Genomic DNA, 19277 nt, shown 5'->3' on the forward strand with positions numbered 1-19277 from the left:
CCATGAGGAAGACCCACTAAAGCGCACTGGAGAGCGATACGAATTACTCAGTTCCAAGGCTTCACTACACCTGCTTAAGTTCACGGTACACTGATTCTATCTTCTTTTCGGGCTATCGATCAGCCCCTAAATCAAGCGCATTTACCTGGTCAAATTGTTAACCATTTACCTCATGCTTAACATTGCCGAGAACACGTGTAAATACCGATGTCAGTGGGCACACGAATAAACAAATATTAGTAGATAAGCGTTGGTTGCCATGGAAGTGGTGACCGACTAAGACGGCATGACAAGCCCATGCTCGAAAGGGCACGCTGTTTCTGTTAGTGTTACACGCTAACAGCACGCAAATATGCACGCTGTTTCTGTTAGTGTTGTCTATCAAGTCTTTACTACATATGCAGGATCGGTAAATTCCTGATGCATGATGAGAATTAAAATCGCCTGCTATGACTGTTTCGTTCCGTAAGCCACTGTCGCAGTTATGTCTAGTAGTATTCAAAACTACGGTAGAAACATTGACGTCGAATAACAAAAATGGCGTTTAAACACGAAGAATATGTAAAATGGAAACCATCTGTTACTGCAGAAATTTACTGTTGTATACTTTAGGGATTAAGGTACATTTCTTAGGAGATAAACAATTCTTAGCCTCCTTTACGAGTCGCGCCATCAAAACAAAATGAGCGGTGGTTAAAAAACAGTTCTTTTTTCTGTAGCTAGCCAAATGTCTCGCAATGAATTAAATTGAGCATATAGTTCTGTAGATAGGATGATCAGATCAGTTGCCGCAGCAAGGACGGAGTGACAATTCCGCACGAGTAATTTTAATATTATGGTGAAGACAAACCAGAAGCCCGTTTCGAAGCGCAGTTATTTTGACATATTTTCTTTTGTAATATGATGTAGGAGATGCCATTCGTGGGTGTAGGGGGCAGCCAGATCTGTGCTCTTTCTAGTGCCTGAATTGATGTCTTATGTTTTGTGAAATAATCAAGGAACCTTCCTTTTCGGCATGAGATGTTGAATGCGCCGTGCAGTCAGAACTGCTAGACGAGGCTTCTGCAGATATATTAGCGCTAGCTGTTGGCCCAACTGGTGCATTATGAATTTGAAAACGGGGTAACAGGGAATACACAGAAACAAGTGCACAAGAAGAAGGCGTTACAGACGGACGAACGCTGCAAATATTTCATTATTGAATTGCTTGCGCCGGTACGGAAACCACGAGAGTACGCCAAGCATTTGGCATCATCTACGCCATCTGAGCCGTCCTATTCTGCCTGATCGTCTCATATATGTATAAATATGCGTGTCCAGGGCTGCAGGCATTACCTTTACCACGGGAGCAGCCACAATCTTTATGATGTGTATTGACAAATATAAAAAGGCAAGTCGCAGCTTCAGGGTACCTAGAGCACCTTTCCAATACAACAACGTGGTTGTCAAGATAAAAAACGAAGTGGTCAAACTGGTAAATATTGAACGTTTACGCGGATGAACCTTTGCCCAGAAACAGAAACACTCATGATACAGTGAGAGCACCAATCACCGGCGTCGGTGGACCATAAGCTCATCTGCCGATCAAACGCGTCTCCAGTTTATATATGAGCTGGGTTAAAATCAAGTACAATCACTTGTGACCATGTGCATTCCACAATATACAGGTGCCCACAGAATAATCAGGAGCGCCGAACCGGTACCGCCCGTCGGCGGGGTCCCGCGGAAAAGTACAGCCATGGCCGCACGCGCGGCAACCCTAGAGAGTAAGCCGCACAGCCTTGTGTACGTAAATAGGCGCTTCCTTCCGCCAAAAAAAGAGGCGGTTTGTCCGTCTTCACGCTGCGACCACACATTCGGGAGGCACGGGTGCGTATAGGCTATACAGCGTGCTCGTACGCTATGTATTTTCTTAAACTTCGTCGTAGCGAGCCAAAGGACACGGACACCAGAAAGAAACGTACGACGACACACAGCGCTAACTTGCAACAAAATGATTAGACGCTATGCAGCCTAATCTCTAAACGCGCGTATATTCCTTGGGGCGCAACCTTAAATAATTCTCACTTACGAAGTCTAAATTGATGAACTGATGTCGTACCTTAAGTAGTCCTAATTTGGCACGACCAGTCTTACCACAGTCTCATGTTGATGTTAAGTACTCTCTATTACAGTTCGCAACCCTTAATTGCTTTTAATGATTGGTTATTGCTGTTATTTACTTGTATTACTCTTTAGCACGCTTTAATAAAAGTGTCGCGTGATATGCGTGTTATGATCTTGTTAATCACTCTAATTACTTTTAATTAGTCTTGGGTCTCGATTTTTTCTTAGTTACTTGGTGATTATTGCACTTTTACAGGTTTTATTGAACGGCAGAGGTGTAGAATGCCCCTTTGTGCTTTTCTTTTTTTGCTACCACAAATGTTGTCGACGACGGGCGACCGGCTGGCCACATTCCACGAATACTGAGTTGATGAATGTTAATTCCGCGAATTAACGTGCATGCGCGCGCGCGCGTCCTCCGTTGCGGTGCAAACGCGCGCACAGAGCGTTTGAGAGACGACATCCGCGAAACCTACTACGAAATACCAATAGGTACCCAACTCTATTCTTTTGGATCAAGGCAACACCTATTCAGATGCTCTGGGAAACCGCGCGAGCTTGCTAGGGATACCATTCATGCGCAGAACCTGGCACTACTTCATCACCGGTGCACTCCGCCGACGAGCGGCCACCGGTCCGGCGCTCCGAATAATTTTCAGGACACTTGTACTGTCCTCACGGATTGAAACGCTACGTCAAGTGTTGTTGCTATCCGAGACATCCAAACGTTCAGTATAACGGCTAGTAATCGCAATTTCTGCAGATCGCAATATGTCGTCACTGCGAAAAAGGCCGCTAAAAATAAGCTTTGGTCTTACGTAAATTTTCGAGCTAAAATTCCGCCGATATGAAACGAACTGAAGGCGGTGCAAACAAAATTATGTGCCTAATTGACCATAAACTGTCGCATTTCCATCCGTAAAGACTATTTAACTAGCTCTTTACGGAAGCCAGCAATCCCAGAATGTTCTAGAAAGGTCAGATGCATTCAGCGACGGTTTGCGCCGAGCGGTAGATGACAGGTCTAGCAGATTTAGTAGGTGAAACCTTCTAACATTTAAAACTAACAAATGCAGGGGTCAGCACGATAGCCCTAGCTCTTTGACGCGAACATCGATTTCACTGCGTAATTTCAAGACCTTCAGGTGCTCCACCTCTGGCCAGGTGGTTTGAACGATCTCCAGGCTGAAAACCTTTCCACAAACAGCGTTGTTCGCTTCACAGAGAACATGCATTTGTGTCATGGCCTTCCTTTAAAATGTGGCACCGAAGAGAACATCAACGGTCCTTAATGGTATGAGAATATTGTCAAGCGGTCGTAACGTCGACGAAGGCAGCAGTCGGCGTGTCCAAGATGAAAACTTGTGGGCGGGAACAGGAAAGTCAGACTAAACACTAAAGCAGTGCACACTGTACACTGATAGCGGCGAACAGAGCGTCGGCCGTCGATGAACTGAACCACGGCAAGGCGCGCCGGAATTTTTTACATGCGGCATCGAACATTCGAACCTTATCGATGGTGACCGCATTAGTTCCAGAATAATATCAGCGTGCTCAAGCCTATAAAAAGATTCTGACATAATCTAGAAGGTTCCCAGACATTAGGGCGTGGATTGCGCGAGGCAGCGGCTACGCGTGCAGCGGACTTGTTAGATAAAAATAATAAAAGCCGGCGTGGCATTGCCCCCTTCTGAAAAAGAATCGTCCCGGTGCTTGTAACAGAACATTGGAAGGGTAAGAAAAGTGCATACACAAATCAACTACAATGATAAAGGAAAAAAAACTCACTCGTAAAGTTCGCTAACGCATATAAAACAGCTTAAGGCGCACGACATGGACAAATTCAGGTCGTGCGCACAGTATCCTAAATAGGACGGCGCCCATGGCAAATATATTTCCGCGCCCTTCATGATGGTAATGATAGTGATTATTATGGTATTATTATTATTATTATTATTATTATTATTATTATTATTATTATTATTATTATTATTATTATTATTATTATTATTATTATAGTCCCGCACCATGGCTCCCAGTCGGGATGCATGCTTGCTATGCTCCTGCCTGTTTTTCAGTAAGCAGCAGTTTTTCCGCTGTGAAAATTGCTCTGAACGTGTTCATGCGAAGTGTGTAACCAGGTCTGATGAAGAGCTGCAACTTCTGAAGTCTGGATCGCACTCGTTTTGCTGCAATTTATGTGATCTGAGCCGTGCTGCTGGTAAGCCTAGCGAAGACAACTCGGTGGCGTGCAGCGATGCACCCCTCCGGGGGGCGATCTCGCCGGGCTGCGCCGCCTTCTCCTCGACGCTTTGGAGGGAATCTCGTTCCTCAGCGACGAGGTATCCCAACTACGCGAAAAAAGAAAAAAACGAGCGCCTCCGTAAGGATCACTCCCGCGGTGTTGAACAACAAGCCCGCGTGGTCGCCTCCCTTCGCGCAGAGGTCCGCTTCCTGCGTGAGGAGCTGACGCGCCGCACGGCCGGAGTGGCAGTGAAGGCACTTGTGATCCCCCCAGCGCATGTGATCGTTGACCGATCAGTGACTTCCGAGCAACCTGCCTGCTCTGAACTACCTCTCTCAAAAACTCTCTCACCTTCGAATTCGCCGCCAGCTGACGTAGACACGTCCGAGCGTGGCAGTGTGATGCCTGCGACAGCCTCTTATGCAGCGGTGACTGAGGGGGAAAGAAAGAAGAAACCCACCTCTTTTGGAGCTATGACAACATCGAAGATATCTGTAGCTCAACGGCCACAACGGCCAAAGGCCATTTTTGTTACGAAGCTGAGCCCGGACACCACTGTTGCTGACATCAAAAAACATATTGCTTCATTCGATCTGTCTCCCATCTCCTGCCGGCGACTTCAAACCAAATTTTAGTCCTATTCTTCGTTCTACATCGAAGTCGACAAGGAAACACTACAACGCCTGAATGACCCTTCGATGTGGCCCCTCGGATGCCTCTTCAAGCCATTTCGTGGGGAGCTGCGCGATGACATGCTTCATCCCTCTGAGCAAGTGACTGGAATCGAAAGTGCCGTGTAATGTAGACATATTCTACCAAAATGCTCGTGGTCTACGTACCAAGACACGAGAGTTTTTCTCTAATGTTCTTTCGTCTTCTTAGAAAAAGTGCAGCCTGCTCTTGGACTTTCTGGCGTTTAATTCCCTGCTGCAACATAATTCAGTCGTCAATTCCAATGGCAACGTCTTAGACCTGTGTGTGCCAAACGATCAACCCCTGGAAGTTTCCCGCTCCGACATCTCTCTTGTACGTCCGGACAAATTCCACCCACCACTTAACGTAAGATTATCCGCATCAGCCGAAACAACGAGCTTCAGCAGTTACGTAAACAAATCTCCGAGATTTGCCTTCAAGCGAGGTGATTACACGGGCCTCTATCATCACTTGTCTACCGTTGAGTGGTCACAGGTTACTGACAAACCAAATGTTGATGAGCAGGTTGATCGGTTTACGGAGCTTGTACTAAGCAGCATGCGTAATTTTATTCCCCAATATACACCTAAACAACGTAAATATCCCCACTGGTTCTCATCTGAACTTATCAGTGCACTGAAGCATAAAGATCACGCACACAGGAAATCTAAATATTCTCCATCCAGCGAGTGGAAGGAAGAGTTCAGCTTCTTTCGAACTCTCTCTAAACGCCTATATAAACGGGATCATAGTTCGTATATTGAATTCTTAGAAAAGAGCGCCTCTGACAGGCCGGCTGAGTTTTGGAAGTATGTACGTAAACGGTCTAGCAAAAGCGGAGAGTCCTTCAGGCTACTGGACTCAAATGGGGTAGAAGTGCATGCCGTCGCTGACTGTTTTGCCACGCATTTCTCATCCGTTTATAAGGCCTCAGACTCTAGCACTGATATCAGACAACAGCCCAAGGCGGTTAGCTCATCCAGTGCTTTGTCGCTGGATGAAAATCTTATCTGCGAATGCATTAAGCGCTTAAAACCATCCTTATCACGTGGGCCAGAGGGCATCCCCTCCGCCATACTAAAAGCTTATGGTAGTATATTTGTCCCAGTACTGACTACGATATTTAATAACTGCCTGGACACTTCCACATTTCCTAGCATGTGGAAAACTGCTCGTGTTTTTCCAGTATTTAAGTCGGGCTCTAAAACAGATGCTTCTAATTATCGCCCGATTTCTCTACTATGTGCCACATCAAAGATCTTCGAGCTGGCTCTTCACAACATATTGTCTTTTAGTGTAAAAAACTCATTGATTCCTAATAAACATGATTTTCTCGCTGGCCGCTGAACTACCACAAATCTTGCTAGTTTCATGACGCAGATCTCCACACCTATTTCTCAGAGAGGACAGGTTGACGTAATTTACTGTGACCTGAGCAAGGCTTTTGATGTAGTCAGCCACACACTGATTATGGTTAAACTTGCGCACATTGATGTTGACTTGTCAGTTGTGAATCTCCTGCAGAGCTATCTGCTCAATAGATATTGTTACGTAGCAGTAAATGGCCAAACCTCCTCTTTGTATAAAGTGACTAGTGGGGTCCCTCAAGGGTCGGTATTAGGCCCACTCCTATTTTTAATTTACGTTAATGATGTTTCTTTTGCCATTCGTAATTCTTCTTTCCTCTTGTATGCCGATGACATCAAGATTTTTAAGGAAATTCATTCAGTTAACGACTGTCGCTTGCTGCAGTCAGACTTGCGCTCTTTTTCCGAATGGTGCTATGGTAATAACCTTTCTCTGAATACCTCGAAGACAAAATTCATGTCTATCACTCGCGAAACATCTAGCGTGTCATTTCAATACTCTGTCAATTCTGTGCCGTTATGCAAGGTTTATGAAATCAGTGATCTTGGTGTTGTTGTTGCCAGCGCGTTAAACTTTTCTTCTCACGTTAAGCGTGCTGCTATGCGGGGCCTTTGTTTTCTCGGATGTGTTTTTAGAATATCTCGAGAATTCAGGTCTCCCATGGCCCTACACAAATTGTACACGGCAATATGTCTTCCGCAACTTGAGTATGCGTCCGTGATATGGAATGGCATTGCTCAATCCAGCGGTAACACCATTGAACGAGTCCAGAAAAAATTCCTCAGCGTATATAACCATCGCTTTGCTAAAAATGACTCTGGATCTCGTTCAAATACTGCTGAATTATTATCACTGCCATCACTTCACTGCCGACGAAATCGCTCGGATCTCTTATTTCTTTACAAGCTAGTCCACGGTATCATATCCTGCCCTGTACTTCTCAATTTTGTAAATTTTCGAATTCCGCGTAAGTTAACCAGAGAGAACAGACCGTTTCATGTACCCGCTGTAGCTGAGTGCCGTTCATCTTCATAATTTTCTCTTAATTTCGCATTTATACGGGGAGCATAGTTCCCTATTCGGCGGAGATGGAAGTGGACTCACCTGCACGCCCACCCGATTTGCCGGCGTCCGCGTCGGCAGCCTCAAGGAAGCGGAACTGCGTTTCCAGTGACAGTGAGGCTACCCTTATTGACACTGCCGAGAGCGCCGACAGCTCCGACGACGAATACGTGACCGTCATGAGCCAGAAAGCAAAGCGGAGGATGCTCCGGGCATCGGTGGACGCATCTGCTGTGAAGGCCCCGCAAAGCCCGCCGAAGTACACCGTCCTCTTCTTGCCTACGCAACCATCCATCAACATGAGGCTACTGAACAGGCAAGCCGTGTCTTCAGAGCTCGAGTTACTGTTGCCGAACAGCATTGAGGATATCAGAGTGAATCCTCGGAAAAATATTGTAGCAGTGGACGTCGCTCAAGCGTCAGCGTTAGATTCACTGAGCAAAGTCGCCGTCCTCGGTGGCATGAATGTTCGCACTATCATTCCGCTAGGAAAACAGGCAGCTACAGGCGTCATATATGACATTGACGTGACCATCTCGAACGAAGATCTGCCGATTCTCATTAAGCCTGCTAATGATGGGCCCCAAATACTCCAGGTGTGCCGTCTAGGAAAGTCGAGATGCGTGAAGATTGACTTTAAGAGTGATCGCCTGCCGTCACATGTTAAGGTGGGTCATTTCCGACATGCTGTGCGGCCCTTTGTTCCTAAGCCGCTTCAGTGCCGAAAATGTCAGAAATTTGGTCATGTGAGTGCCGTCTGTGGAAATTCTACAACATGCTCTCGTTGTGGTGCACCACACTCTGCCGACAACTGTAAGGCTAATTCCTATAGTTGTCCGAATTGCCAAGGGCCCCACGACGCCACATCAAAAGAATGTCCGAAAATAAAGCAGGAAATTTCGGTTTTGAAGAGAATGGTGAGGGACCGTTCGACTCACCGAGAAGCGGTTGCTGTCGTCAGGCGACATCGTTCTCGTCGCAGACGCTCATCTAGAAAGTCTGCAGGTGTCAAGCCTGCTGTAAAGCCTCCTTTCGTTGAATCGGCCTCATCACCACCGCCGAACAGAAGGAACACGCGCACTGAGAATGCTGTTTCTGGAAAGGACGCTGTGGAAGAAACATGGCCATCACTCCCAAGGATAACTCCTGCAGAAAAACTGGAACGCGCACCGGTAGCACCACGCTCCGCATCTCGCCTAGATGAGGTGACAGGGCGTGACCGTGAAATTTTGATGATGATCAAGTCTCTCATCAATGCTATTCGCACACTTGTAGGCAATACGAACACGCCTACAGCACGATGCGCAGTGCAAGTATTGGATGCCCTGAGTCCAGTGCTTGCCAACTTTGCATAGACACAATGACTCGTTCACTGCCTTCATTCCGAGATGAAGTACGCAATGCGACAGTTTTCCAGTGGAATGCCAGAGGACTTAAATCACGGATCTCATGTTTTCGCCAGTACGTTTTCCGCTACAGGTTTCCTGTATTAGTAATATGTGAACCAAATTTGTCAAAAGCGATAAAGCTCTCTGGCTACGAAGCCTTCACTTCATCGACTTGTGGTGAGCCCAGCAAAGTAATTGTGTATATCCGTACAGACTTAACCTACACTCCACATTTGGTGCAACCCCATAACGGAAATCAGTACGTGTGCCTCCGCGTTGCGCAGAAGAAGGTAGCCTTCACGCTTATCGGCGCCTACATCTCACCATCGGGTCGGTTCGACGGTGAGAGACTGCATGACATCTTGATGGCGACACCTGGACCCTGGATTGTTACTGGTGATTTCAATGCTCATCACTTGCTTTGGGGTAGCACCAAAATTGATTCCAGAGGCCGGAAACTTGCTGAATTCGCCTCACGCCACGAACTTAACGTTATGAATGACGGCAGTCCAACGTATTTACGTGGTTCGAAATATAGCAGTTGCTTGGATCTTGCATTGGTGTCACGGCGATTCACTCAACAAGTGCGATGGTTCACTGATATTGAGACTCACGGCAGTGACCATATTCCAACGTATTTGAAGGTCACAGGTTTTACAACTTCCTCCTCATCAACTTACAGAAGAGTTAATTGGACAATGTACAAGACAAAGGTGGAAGAGGCATGCAATGATATCACGTGCGGCCTCGAGGAGGTAATTATAAATGTGATGGAAACGGTTAAGTGCGCCTTTACGTACGTATCAAAACGTACAGACTTCGATGTGGAACTTGAACGATTACGAACGATTCGTAGGCGGGCTGAGAGGAGATACAGGCGCACTAATTCGATTCATGACCTCAGAGGTGCTCGACGTCTACAAAAGAAAATCCAACGTCGAATGGACAAGCTGGAGGACCAACGGTGGAAGAAATTTTGTGAATCACTCGATCCTCGCAAGCCTATGTCGCTTATATGGAGGACGGTCCGTGGCCTTGGCTCGACTCCACAACAACAACATCCATTCAGCACATTGGCTCTCCATCAAGGCCGTCTGCAGGTTGACGTTGCCGAAGATTTCTGCGTGAAGATTGCGGGCAATGTGGTCGCCATGAGTGACGAAGTTCTCGGTGATGTTCCTGTAGCGCGCGTCTCTGAACTGAATGTGCTTTTCTCACTCGAGGAACTAGATGCGGCTCTAGCCACCTGCAGGCGTTCATCGTCACCTGGGCCGGACGGCATTACATACGCTGCTTTATGCCATCTCGGAAGGCGCGGCCGAGACCAACTGCTGAAATGCTACAACCAGTCATGGAACGATGGCGTCGTTCCCGAAAGGTGGAAGTCCAGCCGTTTGGTACCGCTCCTCAAACCTGGAAAGTCGCCGCTTGATCTGGCATCATATCGACCCATTGCGCTGTCCAGCTGCGTGGGGAAAGTAATGGAAAGAATGGTTCTGACACGTCTCGAGTGGTACCTAGAGCGCTACAATATATATCCAGAGGCTATGGCTGGTTTTCGAAGAGGCCGCTCTTCTATTGATAATGTCATCGACCTTGTAGCCTCTGTGCAACAACAGAAATACCTCAAGCGCATCTCGGTTGCAATGTTCCTCGATGTGAAAGGTGCATACGACAACGTAACGCACGATGCCATCCTCGATGCCTTGGCGAACGTTGGAATCGGTGGAGAAATGTTTCGATGGATTCGTAGCTACCTACTGAGGAGATCCTTCTTCGTGCATACTGCGGAAGGCCGCACCGTTGACCATTACACCACTCGTGGCGTTCCACAAGGCGGGGTTCTCAGTCCTACGTTGTTTAACCTCACGATCATTGGCCTTGTCCAAATTCTACCTCGATCAGTCAACCTCTCTGTGTATGCTGATGATATATGTATCTGGGCTTCAGCAGTGACACGACCCCAGGTACGCGCACGGCTCCAAAAAGCAGCGAGAATAACGTCGATGTACCTCCATGCTCGAGGCCTCAGAATTTCCACCGAGAAGTGCGCCTTAGTCCCTTTTACCCGCAAGCCCATGATCTGGTATCCCGTTTCCATCGACAACGTGAGGCTTTCGTATACGAGACGTCACCGATTCTTGGGCGTCATTATCGACAGAGATCTTTCGTGGAGTGCTCACATCTCGCACTTGAAGAAGAGGCTCACCTCTATCACACACGTAATGAAATTTCTCGCTGGGAAAACGTGGGGCACATCAGTGTCATCTATGCTTCAGCTGTACAGAGCGCTCTTCTTGGGATATTTGCGGTATAGCACGCCCGTGCTTTCCAATGCCGGAAAAACTAACACCCGGGTCCTGCAAAGCATTCAAGGCCAAGTACTGCGCACATGCTTGGGGCTACCTCGGTGTGCTAACACAGTAGCAACGATTGCTATTGCTAAAGACCACCCAATCACGACATATATAACTGTCGACACACTCCGGGCACATATCCGCTAGGTATCCAGAGTGCCTGACCACCACCTCGCTAGCTTGCCACTAGAAAGACCAAAGGCAGCGTTTTCCAAGGTTGTTGCGGCTAACCAGCATTCCATCTCGTGGAGATTCTCGCCCGCAACAATACCACTATCTCCGGAGTGGTGCATGAAACGGCCCACTGTGCACCTTGAAGTGCCGGGGATATCGAAAAAGGCAAGCCTGTCATCTGCAGCCCTCAAGCAGATCTCACTGGATCTTTTGCATTTGTCGTATGCTAACCGAATACATATTTACACAGACGGTTCGGTCTCGGGAAGTTCGACAGGTGCCTTTGTGATACCATCTAGATCAATCACCGTCAAGTTCAAGACATCACACGTCACGACATCTACGGGCTCCGAGCTCGCCGCTCTTCGAGCCGCTATGGAGTTTGTTATGCAAGAATCCCCTAGTAGATGGGCCATATTCTGCGACTCCAAGGCAGCCCTTCAATGCGTGCGAAGTCTACGACGTGGAAACTACCACCAGTTGGTGTCTGATATCAATGCAATTTGTCATCGCGCCGCTAATCAAGGACACGACATTGTTTTACAATGGCTGCCGGGTCACTGTGGCATCAGTGGTAACCACCTCGCTGACGACGCTGCCCGATGTGCCCACGATGGAGCGCCCACACTGTTCATACCCTTGTCAAGAGTAGATGCAGCTAGAGAACTTCGTCGCATCGCGCATAATACCACGCTTGCGCACTGGAATTCTCCGCTTAACTCCAATCCTCGCCCTAAGAACCTTGAATCATTACTCCAGCTACAACTGCCATCCAAGATTTCTCGACGTGACGCTACAATGCTGTGCCGGTTGTGGATCGGTGTAGCGTTTACTAACTCGTTCAGCCATCGCATTGGCATGGCCGATTCATCCATGTGCGAAAGCTGCAATTGTATAGAGACTACTGAACATCTCTTGTGCCACTGTGCCCAATTTGATGAAGATCGCCGGACTCTCCGGTGTGCCTTGGATAGACTGGATGACCGTCCCTTTCATGAAGCAAAGATCTTAGGAGCCTGGTCGCGCAGCATATCAGCCCAGAAAGCCACACGAGCCCTACTGCGGTACTTGAAAAGAACCCTATTGAGCGACCGCCTGTGAAACTCGGCACTGTGTGTGTGATGTGACATGTGTCTATCCTTCTCTCTCTCTCTTTTACTCCCCTATTCCCCCTCCCCATGTGTAGGGTAGCAAACTGGACGCATTGTCTAGTTAACCTCCCTGCCTTTCCTACATTCCTTCTCTCTCTCTCTCTCTACCGTTCACAGAATACAAAGTCTTTATAATGTTAATTTTCTTGATCTTGACGTTTTTCATAGCCCACAATCATTGTTTTTATCCGAGCTTTGCACTGTTTTGACGTAGTGTGGCACAATGTACAAAGTGTTCCCTTCTCAATCTTTCCACATAGTTGTATATATGCAATCTAATTTTTTATTCCCCGTCAATATTTCTCGTGTTGTCTCATTTTACTCCTCCCCTTTTGTGTTCATTTCTCTCTGTCTGCGTGTTTTTGCTCTTTTTATTTCTGAAAACTGTCTGTATTGTATTGTTTATTTTTATTGTTTTCTTTTGCGTGCGCCAGCACAAAGACCTTACGGTTGTTCCTGGGTACGCTAAATAAATGATTGATTGATTGAATATTATTATTATTATTATTATTATTATTATTATTATTATTATTATTATTATTATTATTATTATTATTATTTATGTGCAAGAAAAAGCGATCTGGCTCTTCTGGGCAAGCGAATGAGCGGTTTCTTGATTGATTGTTCATTACAGTGGACTAAAGCCGTCTTGCACATCCACGCATCGTACAACACACCAGAAGTCCACAAAGATAGAAAAAAATGTGAAAGAAGAACTGGACCTTGCCGCTGTCCTGTTGTCGTCTCCCTTTGCACGAAAAGTTCGTAAATTACATGCAGCCGCTTAAAAGAGATCAACGAAGTAGGCATGTAAACTGTTCTTATCGTTTTTCGCTACATCACCATGAAATCAATTGTTCAAAAGTATTTATTGCGTACAGCAAATCTGCATGCTGTGCCTACATTCTTTTTTTTTGTCAATGCTAATGATGCATTCAAAAATTCGTTCCGCCAAACCCTGTTGTCAGATATATTATTGCCTTTTGCGGCGCCAGTGCTCATTTTGATTGTGAACAACAGTCGCGAAGAAAAACGCGTCCTTTATGTTCGACATGGCGCACGCGCATTAAGAAAGGAGCTGTCGCTCTCCGGTCACACATTTCCGCCGTCGGTGGCAGTCGAGATCAGTGGTCTCAACCCCCCCCCCGCATCTCGCTAGCAAACAGCGGCCTGCACGTGACTGTCTTCATCGCATGTTTTTGCCATTAATATTTTCTTAATAAATGCGGTCATGAGCTACATAGGCATGACTTGTCTAAAGCCTTTTCTTCTTGAGGGAACGCCTGCGGTCAACGTGTGTTCATACATAACCGTGAAACAAAACTCTGTATTTCAGAATCGCCGTCCATATTTTAGTCATTTTGGAGGTAGATATATGTTGTTGGAATCGCGGTGCCATATCGCCTTCAGAAATCACCCATATATCAGATAGGGGAAAGTTATTTCAAATGGCAACGTTATCCATTTGAAACATTAGCCTTTTTTGTGTGTCTTTTGTGCCTCATCCAGAGTGTATATCGACCAGATGACGCTGATACCATCTCATGTAGCCACCATAACCCGTTTACATGACGCATCATGAAACGCAAAGTCTGGAGCTCTATTAGCAGAAAATGAAGTGTCATTGTAGCTTACCGCCTCACTGAAACCGACAGTGAAGTCAATGTTAGTGATCCGCCTTCTCCCCCGAGGTAGTGGGTTAAACATGAGCGTATAGATCTTTTCTGGTATAATTTTCCTGCTTGGGCGTGTGATACGCACAGTCAGTTGGGAACCTTAAAGGTGCGCTAACGAGAAATATGAAGTTGAGGTGGAATGAGCAGGGACATTGAAGAATGCGTGCAGGTTGGGTGTGAAAAGATAAGTTGTTAGTGGAGGTAAAGCGAAGACCGAATATCGCTTACTCAATTTCTCTCGCCCCAGACCCAGTGCTGAAACGATGCCGTCACGAATCCGATTGCTCTCAGCGAATAAGAACGCTCCATCACACGTCACCACGCGCGCAATTGGCCGCTGCTTGGCCGCGGTGTACTGAAACCGCGGCTTTCATGATTGCCGCCATTGATGTGGTTGCAGACTTGGAACCTCGCAACGAAGATCTCAACATTGAAGCAGGATTGCATTTCAGTTTGTCTAGTGATCCCCCGTGCACTCGCGGCGGCGGCGGCAGCTCTTTCTGCGCACGAAGCCTGGCTCCAACCGACGGAAAGCGAAGCGTCGTTTTCGTCGACGGCATGCGAGGCGTCCGATTGCCAAATGCTGCTTATGTTCTCGCGTATTTACTTTCTCGTTTTTGTCAATGGCATTTTCCTTTTGGTGAACTCGAGCAGAGGAACCGTGCTGTGAAGAGAGCCGCGGCAGAGCAGGGCAATGCAGGGCCACTCAATCCGCCCGTGGAATGCGGCACGCACCCTAAGAGCAGGAGGCAGGGTACCAGTGAGAAGAAATGCACCATGAGATCAAAACCATCGAAGTCCCATAGTTCTCTGCGGGATAGCGGCACAACAAGTGTGAAATCTGACACAGAATTGCTGCGAGGCGCCCGCAAGTATAGGGGATGTAAATAGAAGCTCGCAGGTTTGGTCCCTGCGAGCGGCAAGTTAGCTTGTCGTCCGCTTTACTTTCTTTACATTTATATCCTAATTACTACAAATAACATCCCCAATACTTTCCTTGGCATTATTTTCTGTTTGTTCTCATTAATACTGTGTCTAACAGAGAAAAAAAACGCCAGGCCTGCGCTGAAACTGCACCACAGTCACAGCGAAAGCTGGAAGAGCGGCGTTTCTAGATCCCATTGTATGCTCTCTTGGGGCTACTAATACAAGTACACTAGCATGGTACCGACTACGCCATAAATAGCAATTTTTGTGAAGTTGGGAAGCACCTATTAAGCCATTATTCGTCATTCTGCGGGGAAGTGAGGTACCAGCTACACGTCCGTAAGGCATTATGTGCACTTTGTCGAAGCGGCGACTGATGACGATGAAGAATTATGGCTCAGCCCTCTGTAATGGGTTGGAAGCATTAAACAGCCCGCCAGTTGTGCAATTTGCATTGGGTGAAGCCCGGTAGCTATTTCCCTCTCTGGCCATGCTGTATAACATACGTTGACGTGTGTGAGAGAGAGAGGGGGGGGGCGAAGAACTTTACTGAGACCCCGAGGAAATAGATCATGCGCTTATGGGCTTCCTTGGCAACCAATACAAGTGCACTTGTGACGAACCCACTACGCTATAAATATTGCAATTTTTGAGAAGTAGGGAAGCAGCCACTATGCCATTTTTCGTAATTCTACGGAGAGCCGTGGTACCTGCTAAACGCATGTACGGCATTATGCACACTTTGTTGATACTGTGCCTGATGACGGTGAAGAATTGTGGCGGAGCCCTTTGTAATGGGTTGGAAGCATTCAACATCCTACTCTTTGCGCAATTCGCATTGTGTAATTCCTGGTTACAGAATTCGCGTTGTGCGACGCTAGGTGCTTATTTTACTCTTCTACCACGCTACATTGCATATGTTAATGTGGTTCCTTCCTGACATGAAGCCTGTATAGGACCTTTTTGCAAAGCACTTTCAAGCACCGGCATGTCTCAGAGGTTGAATACTGGGTTCCCACGCAGAGGACCCAGCTTCGAACCTCGTTCCATCCTATAATTTTTTCTTATTTCGTTTTTTTTTTATTTCGAGCGATAGTGGTTACGGACACCGGTGGCGGTGGCGGCGGCGGCGGACAACTACGGCGCCAAAAACGGCCGCTGAAATTATCTCATAACAGCTTCCGCTGTAAAACGAGCTCTAAAAAGTCATCTTCTTTCCTTCATTCATAGCAAGGGTCTCGTTCTGGCAGGTTCGATATCTTCAGGTAGTATGCGAGGGAGTATTTGTCAGCTGCCAGCTCTTAAAGATATCACGTGCTACGTGATGCCAACAGGCAGAAAAAGAGTGTTCCACACTCGCCGCCATGGCTTGTTGTAAGCGCTGACTAAAACTCCTAGGTTTAAATACACCCCATAGAGTGGACGGGAGGATGACCGCCGCCGTAGCTCAGTGGTAGAGCATCGGATACGTTATTCGAAGGTCGCAGGTAGGGTCTCCGCCAGGGGCAACTTATCTTTTTCGCCACTTCATTTTCATTACATTTATATCCTGATTACTACAAAATACATCTCCTATACTTTCCTTGCCATTATTGTCTCTTAGTTCTCATTAATAGTGTGCTAATTAGCAATGATGGCGACGAACTTAATCAATGATTGAAGACATAGGTCGACGAAACTTTGAAGTTCACATTTCTTGGACTTAGTGATCATACCATATCAAAAGAACGCTAACAATTAATTAGTTGGCTGAGGAGAGAGAGATTGCGAACACGGGAACGCCAGGGAAGTTAACTTGGCTACGTCCAACTTGAGAAGCGTGCGAACTTGAGCTTGTTGGTGCACATTCATAGTAAAAAAGAGCGCGAAAACACAAGGACGAGCTATACGAACCAGGACTAGCGCTGACTACCAACACGCTGACTCCCTCCTTCTTTCCCCTGTTTCAGAAGCGTATATATTTGCACCGCAAAAATAAACGCATTTGTTGGTAGTGAGCGCTAGTCCTGTTTCATCTGTTTCGTCCTTGTGTTTTCGCGCTGTTATTTAATGTGTACGTCCAACCAGCTACCCTACACATGGGGAATGCAATAAGATGGCAGAAGAGAGAGCGAGAGAAACCATCAGTACAGAAGAGAAATATGCTCAATAACCAGGCGAAAAACAAGAGTTCACAGTTATAATTCAGATTTTAGAATCTATGCACGTATTGGTCAGTTATTAACTGCGAGCGTACTCATTAAAAATTTACTTAATATTAACGGTGGGCTGGAGTGCCTACACAAGACATTCCCTAGTCCTCGCACGAAATTCACCGATGTTCTTCAGGTGGATGCGTACAACCACCAAATATTACCAGTAGTAAGATATCGGGATCACGTGTGGAGAATAATAAAGAAACTCGAGGATAACCTCAGGACTACGTTGTTTTGGACAACAGAAATTGATAGATTTAACATTAAGATGGAAGAAAATAGAAGTGATGAGAGAACACACAAAAGTAGGCGATGGTTACCATGACATTAGGGGAGCAAAACGAAGCAGGTGGGCGGCGTAGTTCGTAGAAAAGAAAACCAGTGATCAATACAAGCAACAAAGCGATGCTAATTTATATAAATATCAGTTCAAGGCGGCAACGGGTGCTGTTAGGGGATTAAATGATGAAGATCGCGAAATTAAATAGAATTAGGCGGACTTAGGCTGATAAAGATAACACAGTCCAGTTAAGATACTTCGTGTGCTTACGCAGTAGTGAATCTAAACAAAATACATTACTTTTTATTTGGAGGGACAATTCATGTGATTCAATGAAAAGAAAGTGTTGACGCACAAAGGTTGCTTATTCAACTTTCTAAAAATTCAAGTTCTGTTGCATGTAGAAGCAAGATAATGAATTTCATATTGACCATGTGTTTCTCTTGCCATGGTAATCTTCCACCATGGCCACTCTATAGACGGGTTATTGGAATTTGTACTCCATGATGTTACGTCTTACATCACGTGTTTTAAAGTATTACAGCTCAGCAAACGCTCCTCGAAAATTTATAGATCCTGATGATTTCTCTCTGCCTTGAAGCCCTTTCAAATTGAATGACTGAAGCTTGGGCTAAACGCTATCGAAGTGCTGGTAGAGAAAACATACTTCTTGCTTTTTGAAGCACCTGAATTGGCATGACATGTTTGGGACTTGTGCAATACTTACGCTGTTGAGCATACACTGCAAGGTTGGGTACAATTCTTTTATTATACCGGCCTCGTGTCTCGTTTCAAGTCAGCGGTCCAGTCTCAAGAGGTAAAAAATGACAAGTTGCGTGCCCAAACATGTGCTACCAATTCTTTCACGATTATATCTCTTTCGGTACTCAAATCTTTACTAGTTGAAGTGAAATCTTATATTTATTAGGTGCTAGAGATTACCCATTGATATTTCTTTATTCAGGATATAAAAAGCACAACAACAAGGCTCACTGGGGTAGCTGTTTGGGCTTGTTGGTTTGGCATGATACCCCGTGACAGAGAAGAGGCTTGACACACACGAGTGCTCGTGTGCGTCAAGCCTCTTCTCTGCCTTCGTCTTCTGCGCTGTCATTCTGTATCAACAACAAAGCCTTGGCTTGCTTAACATTAGTTCACCATTACCAGGCTGACCTGCTTTTTTTTTCCTTTTACTACGCAGGGTGGAATTCTCCTCTTTAGCGAACACGTGGGGCACCCCAAAGAGAGCCTGGCAAGATTTTTCGAAGACTTCTTCACACCGTTCACCAGAAATCTCACCTGTGGCTGCCACTTGAATCGTGATACTGCGAACTTGATCAAGAATTCTGGATTTCCTAACCTTGAAATACAGGAGATTGACTTAGATATTCCATTTTTGTTTAGCCGGCAAATATACGGTGTCGCCACAGCATAAAATAAACTGAGACCATCCCTATTCTCATGAATATTGTGAAAGTACTGCGCTATTATGTATTTTTTTGTTGAAGACTTTCACGAAGGCGTTCTGCTGGTTCTTAAAGTCACCAATTACTCGAGTGGCTGAAACTCTACGTTACCTGACTGGTCCTCGTGCATGGCACTGTGACATCCGATATTGTTCTCGTGGGTGTCGCATTAATAAACTAGTTTCAGTG

General features: G+C 46.2%; 1 protein-coding gene across 1 annotated transcript in view; it reads left to right on the top strand.

The window, feature by feature from the left end:
* Window positions 1-19065, top strand: part of LOC125758932 (thiol S-methyltransferase METTL7B-like) — a 37368-nt gene extending 18303 nt beyond the window's left edge. The window contains exon 2 of the mRNA XM_049416720.1: window positions 18824-19065. Within this exon, the coding sequence (XP_049272677.1) occupies window positions 18824-19057 (234 nt within the window). The 3' untranslated portion in view covers window positions 19058-19065. The remainder of the gene's footprint in view (window positions 1-18823) is intronic.
* Window positions 19066-19277: the final 212 nt, after the last annotated feature.

This window comes from Rhipicephalus sanguineus, chromosome 6, assembly GCF_013339695.2.
Source record: "Rhipicephalus sanguineus isolate Rsan-2018 chromosome 6, BIME_Rsan_1.4, whole genome shotgun sequence".
NCBI classification, from domain to species: Eukaryota; Metazoa; Arthropoda; class Arachnida; order Ixodida; family Ixodidae; genus Rhipicephalus; species Rhipicephalus sanguineus.